Raw genomic sequence first — 12,957 nt, forward strand, 5'->3', positions numbered from 1 at the left:
AGGGGGAGGAGAGGGGGAGGAGGAAAGGGGGAGGAGAGGGGGAGGAGAGGAGGAGAGGGGGAGAGGAGGAGGAGGAGGAAAGGGGGAGGAGAGGGGGAGGAGGAGAGGGGGAGGAGGAGAGGGGGAGGAGCAGGAGAGAGGGGGAGGAGAGGAGGAAGAGTAGAGGAGAGGGGGAGGAGGAGAGGAAGAGGAGAGGGGAGAAGAGGAGGAGGAGGACAGGAGGAGGGGGAGAGGAGGAGGAGAGGAGGAGAGGAGAGGGGGAGGAGAGGGGGAGGAGGAGAGGAGGAGGAGGGGGAGAGGGGAGGAGGAGAGGGGGAGGAGGAGAGGAGGAGCAGGGGAGAGGGAGGAGGAGGAGAGAGGGGAGGAGGAGGGGAAGGAGAGGGGGAGGAGGAGAGGAAGAGGAGGACAGGAGGAGGGGGAGAGAGGGGGAGAGGAGGAGAGGAAGAGAGGAGAGGGGAGGAGGAGGGGAGGAGAGGAGGAGAGGGGGAGGAGGAGGGGAGGAGGAGGAGAGGGGGAGGAGGAGGAGAGGGGGAGGAGGAGAGGAGGACAGGAGGAGGGGGGAGGAGGAGGAGAGGAGAGGGAGAGAAGGAGAGGAGAGGAGGAGAGGGGAGGAGGAGGAGGAGAGGGGGATGAGGAGAGGGTGAGGAGGAGGAGAGGGGGAGGAGAGGGGGAGAGGAGGAGTAGAGGGGAGGAGAGGGGAGGAGGAGAGGAGGAGGAGCAGGAGAGAGGTAAGGAGAGGGGAGGAGAGGGGGAGGAGGGAAGGGGGAGGAGAGGGGAGGAGAGGGGGAGAGGAGGAGGAGAGGGGGAGAGGAGGAGGAGGAAAGGGGGAGGAGAGGGGGGAGGAGGAGAGGGGGAGGAGCAGGAGAGAGGGGAGGAGAGGGGGAGGAGAGGAGGAGGAGAGGAGGAGGAGAGGAGGAGGAGAGGAGGAAAGGGGAGGAGAGGGGGAGGAGAGGAGGAGGAGAGGGGGAGGAGAGGAGGAGAGGGGAGGAGAGGAGGAGGAGAGGAGGAAAGGGGAGGAGAGGGGGAGGAGAGGAGGAGGAGAGGAGGAAAGGGGAGGAGAGGGGGAGGAGAGGAGGAGGAGAGGGGGAGGAGAGGAGGAGAGGGAGGAGAGGGGGAGGAAAGGGGAGGAGAGGGGGAGGAGAGGAGGAGGAGAGGAGGAAAGGGGAGGAGAGGGGGAGGAAAGGGGAGGAGAGGGGGAGGAGAGGGGGAGGAGAGGAGGAGGAGAGGAGGAAAGGGGAGGAGAGGGGGAGGAGAGGAGGAGGAGAGGGGGAGGAGAGGAGGAGAGGGGGAGGAGAGGAGGAGAGGGGAGGAGAGGGGGAGGAAAGGGGAGGAGAGGGGGAGGAGAGGGGGAGGAGAGGAGGAGGAGAGGAGGAAAGGGAGGAGAGGGGGAGGAGAGGAGGAGGAGAGGGGGAGGAGAGGAGGAGGAGAGGGGGAGGAGAGGAGGAGAGGGGAGGAGAGGGGGAGGAAAGGGGAGGAGAGGGGGAGGAGAGGGGGAGGAGAGGAGGAGGAGAGGAGGAAAGGGGAGGAGAGGGGGAGGAGAGGAGGAGGAGAGGGGGAGGAGAGGAGGAGAGAGGAGGAGAGGGGAGGAGAGGGGGAGGAGAGGGGGAGGAGAGGGGGAGGAGAGGGGAGAGGAGGAGAGGGGGAGGAGAGGGGGAGGAGGAGAGGAGGAGAGAGGAGGAGAGGAGGAGGAGGAGGAGGAGAGGAGGAGAGGGGAGGAGAGGGAGGAGAGGGGAGGAGAGGGGGAGGAGAGGAGGAGGAGAGGAGGAGAGGGGGAGAGGGGGAGGAGGAGAGGAGGAGAGGGAGGAGAGGGGAGGAGAGGGGAGGAGAGGAGGAGGAGAGGGGGAGGAGAGGGGGAGGAGAGGAGGAGAGGGGAGGAGAGGGGGAGGAGAGGAGGAGAGGGGGAGAGGGGAGGAGAGGGGGAGGAGAGGAGGAGGAGAGCGGGGAGAGGAGGAGAGGGGGAGGAGAGGGGGAGGAGGAGAGGAGGAGAGGGGAGGAGAGGGGAGGAGAGGGGGAGAGGGGAGGGAGGGGGAGGAGAGGAGGAGAGGAGGAGAGGGGGAGGAGAGGGGGAGGAGAGGAGGAGAGGGGGAGAGGGGAGGGAGAGGGGGAGGAGAGGGGGAGGAGGAAGGGGGAGGAGAGGGGGAGGAGAGGGGGAGAGGAGGAGGAGAGGGGGAGAGGAGGAGGAGGAAGGGGGAGGAGAGGGGGAGGAGGTGAGGGGGAGGTGCAGGTGAGAGGGGGGAGGGGGAGGAGAGGGAGGAGGTGGAGGGAGGAGGGAGAGGAGGAGGAGAGGAGGAAAGGGAGGAGAGGGGGAGGAGAGGAGGAGGAGAGGGGGAGGAGAGGAGGAGAGGGGAGGAGAGGAGGAGGAGGGAGGAAAGGGGAGGAGAGGGGGAGGAGAGGGAGGAGGAGAGGAGGAAAGGGGAGGAGAGGGGGAGGAGAGGAGGAGGAGAGGGGGAGGAGAGGAGGAGAGGGGAGGAGAGGGGGAGGAAAGGGGAGGAGAGGGGGAGGAGAGAGGAGGAGAGGAGAAAGGGGAGGAGAGGGGGAGGAAAGGGGAGGAGAGGGGGAGGAGAGGGGGAGGAGAGGAGGAGGAGAGGAGGAAAGGGGAGGAGAGGGGGAGGAGAGGAGGAGGGAGGGGGAGGAGAGGAGGAGAGGGGAGGAGAGGAGGAGAGGGGAGGAGAGGGGGAGGAAAGGGGAGGAGAGGGGGAGGAGAGGGGGAGGAGAGGAGGAGGAGAGGAGGAAAGGGGAGGAGAGGGGGAGGAGAGGAGGAGGAGAGGGGGAGGAGAGGAGGAGGAGAGGGGGAGGAGAGGAGGAGAGGGGAGGAGAGGGGGAGGAAAGGGGAGGAGAGGGGAGGAGAGGGGAGGAGAGGAGGAGGAGAGGAGGAAAGGGGAGGAGAGGGGGAGGAGAGGAGGAGGAGAGGGGGAGGAGAGGAGGAGGAGAGGAGGAGAGGGGAGGAGAGGGGGAGGAGAGGGGGGAGGGGAGAGAGGGGAGGAGAGGGGGAGAGGAGGAGAGGGGGAGGAGAGGGAGGGAGGAGGAGGAGGAGAGAGGAGGAGAGGAGGAGGAGGAGAGGAGGAGAGGGGAGGAGAGGGGAGGAGAGGGGAGGAGAGGGGGAGAGAGGAGGAGGAGAGGAGGAGAGGGGGAGAGGGGGAGGAGGAGAGGAGGAGAAGGGAAGAGGAGAGGGGAGGAGAGGGGGGAGGAGAGGAGGAGGAGAGGGGAGGAGAGGGGGAGGAGAGGAGGAGAGGGGAGGAGAGGGGGAGGAGAGGAGGAGAGGGGGAGAGGGGAGGAGAGGGGAGGAGAGGAGGAGGAGAGGGGGAGAGGAGGAGAGGGGGAGGAGAGGGGGAGGAGGAGAGGAGGAGAGGGGAGGAGAGGGAGGAGAGGGGGAGAGGGAGGAGAGGGGATGAGGAGAGGAGAGGAGGAGAGGGGAGGAGAGGGGGAGGAGAGGAGGAGAGGGGGAGAGGGGAGGAGAGGGGGGAGGAGAGGAGGAGGAGAGGAGGAGAGGGGGAGGAGGAGGAGAGGGGAGGAGAGGGGGAGGAGAGGGGGAGGAGAAGAGGAGGAGGAGAGGAGGAGGAGAGGGGGAGAGGGGAGGAGGAGAGAGGGGAGGAGGAGAGGGGGAGGAGGAAAGGAGAGGGGAGGAGGAGGAGGAGGGGTGGAGGAGGACAGGAGGAGGGGGAGAGAGGGGGAGAGGAGGAGAGGAGAGGGGGAGGAGGAGGGGAGGAGGAGGAGAGGGGGAGGAGGAGGGGGAGGAGGAGAGGAGGAGGAGGGGGGGAGGAGAGGGGGAGGAGAGGAGGAGGAGAGGGGAGGAGAGGGGGAGGAGAGGAGGAGAGGGGAGGAGAGGGGGAGGAGAGGAGGAGAGGGGGAGAGGGGAGGAGAGGGGGAGGAGAGGAGGAGGAGAGGGGGAGAGGAGGAGAGGGGGAGGAGAGGGGGAGGAGGAGAGGAGGAGAGGGGAGGAGAGGGGAGGAGAGGGGGAGAGGGGAGGAGAGGGGGAGGAGAGGAGGAGAGGAGGAGAGGGGAGGAGAGGGGGAGGAGAGGAGGAGAGGGGGAGAGGGGAGGAGAGGGGGAGGAGAGGAGGAGGAGAGGAGGAGAGGGGGAGGAGAGGAGGAGAGGGGAGGAGAGGGGGAGGAGAGGGGGAGGAGAAGAGGAGGAGGAGAGGAGGAGGAGAGGGGGAGAGGGGAGGAGGAGAGAGGGGAGGAGGAGAGGGGGAGGAGGAAAGGAGAGGGGAGGAGGAGGAGGAGGGGTGGAGGAGGACAGGAGGAGGGGGAGAGAGGGGGAGAGGAGGAGAGGAGAGGGGGAGGAGGAGGGGAGGAGGAGGAGAGGGGGAGGAGGAGGGGGAGGAGGAGAGGAGGAGGAGGGGGGGAGGAGGAGAGGAGGAGGAGAGGGGGAGGAGGAGAGGAGGAGGAGGAGAGGAGGATGAGCAGGAGAGAGGGGAGGAGAGGAGGAGGGGGAGGAGGAGGAGAGGATGAGGAGAGGAGGAGAGGGGAGGAGGAGGAGGAGGGGTGGAGAGGAGGAGGAGGAGGAGGGGAGGAGAGGAGGGGGAGAGAGGGGGAGAGGAGGAGAGGAGAGGGGAGGAGGAGGAGAGGAGGAGAGGAGAGGGGAGGAGGAGGAGGAGAGGGGGAGGAGGAGGAGGGGAGGAGGAGGGGAGGGGGAGGAGGAGGAGGGGAGGAGGAGGAGGAGAGGGGGAGGAGGAGGAGGAGGAGGAGGAGGAGGAGGAGGAGGAGAGGGGGAGGAGGAGGAGCTGACAGGCGATGGATGAGTTTCTCTCACAGTGAAAATGAGCTGAAGACGAGGCTCAAAAACAGAGGCAAAAATCTATAAAACACTGTTAAGATCAAACAACGTGATGATGATAAATGTGAAAAAGAAGATGACCCAAGAGGGAGGGCATCTGACACACGGGGAGGGCATCTGACACACGGGGAGGGCATCCGACACACGGGGAGGGCATCTGACACACGGGGAGGGCATCGGGTACACACCTCTCGGCACACGTGGCTGAGGGCGGCGGCTAACACTCGGTAGGCGCTGGTCTTGCCCCCGAAAGCTCCTCCCACCAACATGAAGCCGTGGCGGACGAGCATCATCTCGTAGATCTGCAGGATCTTCTGGCAGAAGAAGGGCGTGTTCTGCAGGTTCATGACACGACACTTCTCCTCGATGGCCGCCAGAAGGATCCTGTGGCCGCGTTCGGGCAGACGCACGCCGGGGAACAGGTCTGAGGTGATGCCCTGAGGAGACGCACACCCCGGGACACACTGTTATCACTATTGTTACACTATTATCACTATTATTACACTATCATAGCACTATTATCACTATTATTACACTATTAATATGCTATAATCACTATTATTACACTATCATAGCACTATTATCACTATTATTACACTATTAATATGCTATGATCACTATTATTACACTATCATTACACTATTATCAGTATTATCACACTATTACTACACTATTTTCACTATTACTACACTATTATCACTATTATTACACTATTACTACACCATTATCACTATTATTACACTATTACTCCACTATAATCACTTTTATTACACTATTACTTCACTATTATCACTATTATTACACTATTACTTCACTATTATCACTATTATCACTATTATTACACTAGTATCACTATTATTACACTATTACTTCACTATTATCAGTATATTACACTATCACTTATTACACTATTATTACACTATTATTACACTATAACTACACTATTACACTATTATCACTACTATCACACTGTTATCACTATTATTACACTATTACTACACTATCACTATTACTACACTATTACTACACTATTACTACACTATAATTACACTATTATAATTATTATTATTATTACACTATTACTTCACCAGTATCACTGTTACACTATTATAACTACTATTACACTACTACTGCTGCTACTGTTGTTATTACACTATTACTACTGTTGTTATTACACTATTACTGCTGTTGTTATTACACTATTACTGCTGTTGTTATTACACTAATACTGCTGTAGTTATTACACTATTACTGCTGTTGTTATTACACTATTACTGCTGTTGTTATTACACTAATACTGCTGTAGTTATTACACTATTACTGCTGTTGTTATTACACTATTACTGCTGTAGTTATTACACTATTACTGCTGCTACTAGTCCTGGTTTAGTCCAGGTTTTAATGAGGTGAATTTGCCAATATTCCACTTGATTTACTGCACCAGACCAGAACTGACCCTGGTGTGACACGATTGGACATGTAGAGCAAACCAGGACTAAACCAGGACTAAACCAGGACTAAACCAGGACTAAACCAGGACTAAACCTGGACTAAACCTGGACTAAACCTGGACTAAACCAGGACTAAACCAGGACTAAACCAGGACTAAACCAGGACTAAACCAGGACTAAACCAGGACTAAACCAGGACTAAACCTGGACCAGAAGTTCACAGTTCTGGTTCTTTCTCTGACCTCGAACAGCTTGAGGTCGTGAGCGAGGAACTTGGGCTGATTCACGTCGATGATGGACCTCAACAGCAGAACGTCCTCTTCCTCCTCTGGACACGCCAACTGCACAGGTCAGAGCCAGAGAGCCACAACACGGGTCAGAGCCACACACGGGTCAGAGCCACACACGGGTCAGAGCCAGAGAGCCACAACACGGGTCAGAGCCACACACGGGTCAGAGCCACAACACGGGTCAGAGCCACACACGGGTCAGAGCCACACATGGGTCAGAGCCACACACGGGTCAGAGCCACAACACGGGTCAGAGCCACACACGGGTCAGAGCCACACACGGGTCAGAGCCAGAGAGCCACAACACGGGTCAGAGCCACACACGGGTCAGAGCCACACACGGGTCAGAGCCACAACACGGGTCAGAGCCACAACACGGGTCAGAGCCAGAGAGCCACAACACGGGTCAGAGCCACACACGGGTCAGAGCCACACACGGGTCAGAGCCACAACACGGGTCAGAGCCACAACACGGGTCAGAGCCAGAGAGCCACAACACGGGTCAGAGCCACACACGGGTCAGAGCCACACACGGGTCAGAGCCACACACGGGTCAGAGCCACAACACGGGTCAGAGCCACACACGGGTCAGAGCCACAACACGGGTCAGAGCCACACACGGGTCAGAGCCACAGAGCCACAACACGGGTCAGAGCCAGAGAGCCACAACACGGGTCAGAGCCAGAGAGCCACAACACGGGTCAGAGCCACACACGGGTCAGAGCCACACACGGGTCAGAGCCACAACACGGGTCAGAGCCACAACACGGGTCAGAGCCAGAGAGCCACAACACGGGTCAGAGCCACACACGGGTCAGAGCCACACACGGGTCAGAGCCACACACGGGTCAGAGCCACAACACGGGTCAGAGCCACACACGGGTCAGAGCCACAACACGGGTCAGAGCCACACACGGGTCAGAGCCACAGAGCCACAACACGGGTCAGAGCCAGAGAGCCACAACACGGGTCAGAGCCAGAGAGCCACAACACGGGTCAGAGCCACACACGGGTCAGAGCCACAACACGGGTCAGAGCCACACACGGGTCAGAGCCACAACACGGGTCAGAGCCACACACGGGTCAGAGCCACACACGGGTCAGAGCCAGAGAGCCACAACACGGGTCAGAGCCAGAGAGCCACAACACGGGTCAGAGCCACACACGGGTCAGAGCCACAACACGGGTCAGAGCCACACACGGGTCAGAGCCACACATGGGTCAGAGCCACACACGGGTCAGAGCCACAACACGGGTCAGAGCCACACACGGGTCAGAGCCACACACGGGTCAGAGCCAGAGAGCCACAACACGGGTCAGAGCCACACACGGGTCAGAGCCACACACGGGTCAGAGCCACAACACGGGTCAGAGCCACAACACGGGTCAGAGCCAGAGAGCCACAACACGGGTCAGAGCCACACACGGGTCAGAGCCACACACGGGTCAGAGCCACAACACGGGTCAGAGCCACAACACGGGTCAGAGCCAGAGAGCCACAACACGGGTCAGAGCCACACACGGGTCAGAGCCACACACGGGTCAGAGCCACACACGGGTCAGAGCCACAACACGGGTCAGAGCCACACACGGGTCAGAGCCACAACACGGGTCAGAGCCACACACGGGTCAGAGCCACAGAGCCACAACACGGGTCAGAGCCAGAGAGCCACAACACGGGTCAGAGCCAGAGAGCCACAACACGGGTCAGAGCCACACACGGGTCAGAGCCACACACGGGTCAGAGCCACAACACGGGTCAGAGCCACAACACGGGTCAGAGCCAGAGAGCCACAACACGGGTCAGAGCCACACACGGGTCAGAGCCACACACGGGTCAGAGCCACACACGGGTCAGAGCCACAACACGGGTCAGAGCCACACACGGGTCAGAGCCACAACACGGGTCAGAGCCACACACGGGTCAGAGCCACAGAGCCACAACACGGGTCAGAGCCAGAGAGCCACAACACGGGTCAGAGCCAGAGAGCCACAACACGGGTCAGAGCCACACACGGGTCAGAGCCACAACACGGGTCAGAGCCACACACGGGTCAGAGCCACAACACGGGTCAGAGCCACACACGGGTCAGAGCCACACACGGGTCAGAGCCAGAGAGCCACAACACGGGTCAGAGCCAGAGAGCCACAACACGGGTCAGAGCCACACACGGGTCAGAGCCACAACACGGGTCAGAGCCACACACGGGTCAGAGCCACACATGGGTCAGAGCCACACACGGGTCAGAGCCACAACACGGGTCAGAGCCACACACGGGTCAGAGCCACACACGGGTCAGAGCCAGAGAGCCACAACACGGGTCAGAGCCACACACGGGTCAGAGCCACACACGGGTCAGAGCCACAACACGGGTCAGAGCCACAACACGGGTCAGAGCCAGAGAGCCACAACACGGGTCAGAGCCACACACGGGTCAGAGCCACACACGGGTCAGAGCCACAACACGGGTCAGAGCCACAACACGGGTCAGAGCCAGAGAGCCACAACACGGGTCAGAGCCACACACGGGTCAGAGCCACACACGGGTCAGAGCCACACACGGGTCAGAGCCACAACACGGGTCAGAGCCACACACGGGTCAGAGCCACAACACGGGTCAGAGCCACACACGGGTCAGAGCCACAGAGCCACAACACGGGTCAGAGCCAGAGAGCCACAACACGGGTCAGAGCCAGAGAGCCACAACACGGGTCAGAGCCACACACGGGTCAGAGCCACACACGGGTCAGAGCCACAACACGGGTCAGAGCCACAACACGGGTCAGAGCCAGAGAGCCACAACACGGGTCAGAGCCACACACGGGTCAGAGCCACACACGGGTCAGAGCCACACACGGGTCAGAGCCACAACACGGGTCAGAGCCACACACGGGTCAGAGCCACAACACGGGTCAGAGCCACACACGGGTCAGAGCCAGAGAGCCACAACACGGGTCAGAGCCAGAGAGCCACAACACGGGTCAGAGCCAGAGAGCCACAACACGGGTCAGAGCCACACACGGGTCAGAGCCACACACGGGTCAGAGCCACACACGGGTCAGAGCCACAACACGGGTCAGAGCCAGAGAGCCACAACACGGGTCAGAGCCACACACGGGTCAGAGCCACACACGGGTCAGAGCCACACACGGGTCAGAGCCACAACACGGGTCAGAGCCACACACGGGTCAGAGCCACAACACGGGTCAGAGCCACACACGGGTCAGAGCCACAGAGCCACAACACGGGTCAGAGCCAGAGAGCCACAACACGGGTCAGAGCCAGAGAGCCACAACACGGGTCAGAGCCACACACGGGTCAGAGCCACACACGGGTCAGAGCCACACACGGGTCAGAGCCACAACACGGGTCAGAGCCACACACGGGTCAGAGCCACAACCCTAACCCTAACCCTAACCCTAACCCTAACCCTAGCCACAACACGGGTCAGAGCCACAGAGCCACAACACGGGTCAGAGCCACACACGGGTCAGAGCCAGAGAGCCACAACACGGGTCAGAGCCAGAGAGCCACAACACGGGTCAGAGAGCCACACACGGGTCAGAGCCACAACACGGGTCAGAGCCACACACGGGTCAGAGCCACACACGGGTCAGAGCCACAGAGCCACAACACGGGTCAGAGCCAGAGAGCCACAACACGGGTCAGAGCCAGAGAGCCACAACACGGGTCAGAGCCACACACGGGTCAGAGCCACACACGGGTCAGAGCCACACACGGGTCAGAGCCACACACGGGTCAGAGCCACAGAGCCACAACACGGGTCAGAGCCAGAGAGCCACAACACGGGTCAGAGCCAGAGAGCCACAACACAGGTCAGAGCCACACACGGGTCAGAGCCACACACGGGTCAGAGCCACACACGGGTCAGAGCCACAACACGGGTCAGAGCCACACACGGGTCAGAGCCACACACGGGTCAGAGCCACAACACGGGTCAGAGCCACACACGGGTCAGAGCCACACACGGGTCAGAGCCACAACACGGGTCAGAGCCACACACGGGTCAGAGCCACACACGGGTCAGAGCCACAGAGCCACTTGCAGAGGGTCAGAGCCTCCTGGACACCACTGACCTTGAGGTTGCCGGCGGCGGTCAGCACAGACTTGACCGCCCTCATGCCGTAGTCGTAGTGGGGCTGAGAGGAGAGCTGTTCCGAGCACAGCCTGTAGGTGGCCACGATCTTCACCGAGAGCGGGCGAGCGGTCACAAAGCCGCACGAGTAAAGCACGATCTCTGCGATCATGGCGTAGTCCGGAACCATCATGGCCACCGTCCTGAAGAGGGTCTTTAAAGCACACGTCATGACATCACAATGTAGATGGAGCTCTAACATCTCCAGAGGTTCTGAAGGTTCTGAAGGTTGTAAAGGTTCTGAAGGTTGTAAAGGTTCTGAAGGTTCTAAAGGTTCTAAAGGCTCTGAAGGTTCTAAAGGTTCTAAAGGTTCTGTAGGTTCTGAAAGTTCTGAAAGTTCTGAAAGTTCTGAAGGTTCTAAAGGTTCTAATGGTTCTGAAGGTTCTGAAGGTTCTGAAGGTTCTGAAGGCTTTAAAGGTTTTAAAGGTTCTGAAGGTTCTAAAGGTTCTAAAGGTTCTGAAGGTTCTGAAGGTTCTGAAGGTCCTGAAGGTTCTGAAGTTTCTAAAGGTTCTGAAGGTTCTAAAGGTTCTAAAGGTTCTAAATGTTCTGAAGGTTTTGAAGGTTCTAAAGGTTCTGAAGGTTCTGAAGGTTCTGGAGGATCTGGAGGTTCTGAAGGTTCTGAAGGTTCTGAAGGTTCTGGAGGATCTGGAGGTTCTGAAGGTTCTGAAGGTTCTGAAGGTTTTAGAGGTTTTAAAGGTTCTGAAGGTTCTGAAGGTTCTCTCATGTTTTACCTTCAGGTTGTCGGGCAGCTCCGAGTGCCCGGCGTAACCCGGGTTCATCGTGATGAACACGGCACAGGACGGATCCAGCTGCAGCTCGGAGCCCTCAAACGTGAGCGTCTGAGCGTGAGCGGCGATACCTGCACAGACCACATGAGCATGGCCCCCAGGCACCAGAGTGTGAGCATGGCCCCCAGGCACCAGAGTGTGAGCATGGCCCCCAGGCACCAGAGTGTGAGCATGGCCCCCAGGCACCAGAGTGTGAGCATGGCCCCCAGGCACCAGAGTGTGAGCATGGCCCCCAAGCACCAGAGTGTGAGCATGGCCCCCAAGCACCAGAGTGTGAGCATGGCCCCCAGGCACCAGAGTGTGAGCATGGCCCCCAAGCACCAGAGTGTGAGCATGGCCCCCAGGCACCAGAGTGTGAGCATGGCCCCCAGGCACCAGAGTGTGAGCATGGCCCCCAGGCACCAGAGTGTGAGCATGGCCCCCAGGCACCAGAGTGTGAGCATGGCCCCCAGGCACCAGAGTGTGAGCATGGCCCCCAAGCACCAGAGTGTGAGCATGGCCCCCAAGCACCAGAGTGTGAGCATGGCCCCCAGGCACCAGAGTGTGAGCATGGCCCCCAAGCACCAGAGTGTGAGCATGGCCCCCAGGCACCAGAGTGTGAGCATGGCCCCCAGGCACCAGAGTGTGAGCATGGCCCCCAAGCACCAGAGTGTGAGCATGGCCCCCAAGCACCAGAGTGTGAGCAGGGCCCCCAGGCACCATGTGCTGGAGGCGGAGCTGTGCCGTGTGCTGGGGGCGGAGCAGCTGGAGGCGGAGCTGTGCCGTGTGCTGGGGGCGGAGCAGCTGGAGGCGGAGCTGTGCCGTGTGCTGGGGGCGTGTCAGATGTGCTGGGGGCGTGTCACATGTGTTGGACACACCTCTCTGGATGGTGAGGATCTGCTGAGCCACGACAGAGAGAACCTCCAGGTCAATTCTGTTAAACTCATCGAAACAGGCCCAGGCTCCACACGACAACAGGCCCTGCAGAAACACACTCACACAGTGTTAGGGTTATACACACACACACACACACATAACACACACACAACACACAAACATAACACACACAGACTCAGACACACACACACATAACACACACACACACACACACACACACACATAACACACACACATAACACACACACAACACACACACACACATAACACACACAGACACAGACACACACACACACACACACATAACACACACACACACACACACATAACACACACACATAACACACACACATAACACACACACATAACACACACACAACACACACACACACACACACACATAACACACACATACACACACACACACACACATAACACACACACACACACACACACATAACACACACACATAACACACACACATAACACACACACAACACACACACACACACACACACATAACACACACATACACACACACACACATAACACACACAGACACAGACACACACACACACACACACACACATAACACACACACATAACACACACACATAAC

General features: G+C 59.6%; 1 protein-coding gene across 1 annotated transcript in view; it reads right to left on the reverse strand.

Moving 5' to 3' along the window:
- The window catches only part of dnah7 (dynein, axonemal, heavy chain 7), a 199,295-nt gene that overhangs the window by 135,107 nt on the left and 51,231 nt on the right, over positions 1-12,957 (reverse strand). Inside the window, exons 24-28 of the mRNA XM_072443992.1 lie at positions 12,320-12,422; positions 11,406-11,533; positions 10,616-10,828; positions 6,470-6,568; positions 4,965-5,213 (exon numbers count right to left, since the gene is read on the reverse strand). Of these exons, the coding sequence (XP_072300093.1) occupies positions 4,965-5,213; positions 6,470-6,568; positions 10,616-10,828; positions 11,406-11,533; positions 12,320-12,422 (792 nt within the window). The remainder of the gene's footprint in view (positions 1-4,964; positions 5,214-6,469; positions 6,569-10,615; positions 10,829-11,405; positions 11,534-12,319; positions 12,423-12,957) is intronic.

This window comes from Eucyclogobius newberryi, unplaced genomic scaffold (assembly GCF_026437365.1).
Source record: "Eucyclogobius newberryi isolate DKJ021-1_F unplaced genomic scaffold, fEucNew1.0.hap1 SCAF_14, whole genome shotgun sequence".
Lineage (NCBI taxonomy): Eukaryota > Metazoa > Chordata > Actinopteri > Gobiiformes > Gobiidae > Eucyclogobius > Eucyclogobius newberryi.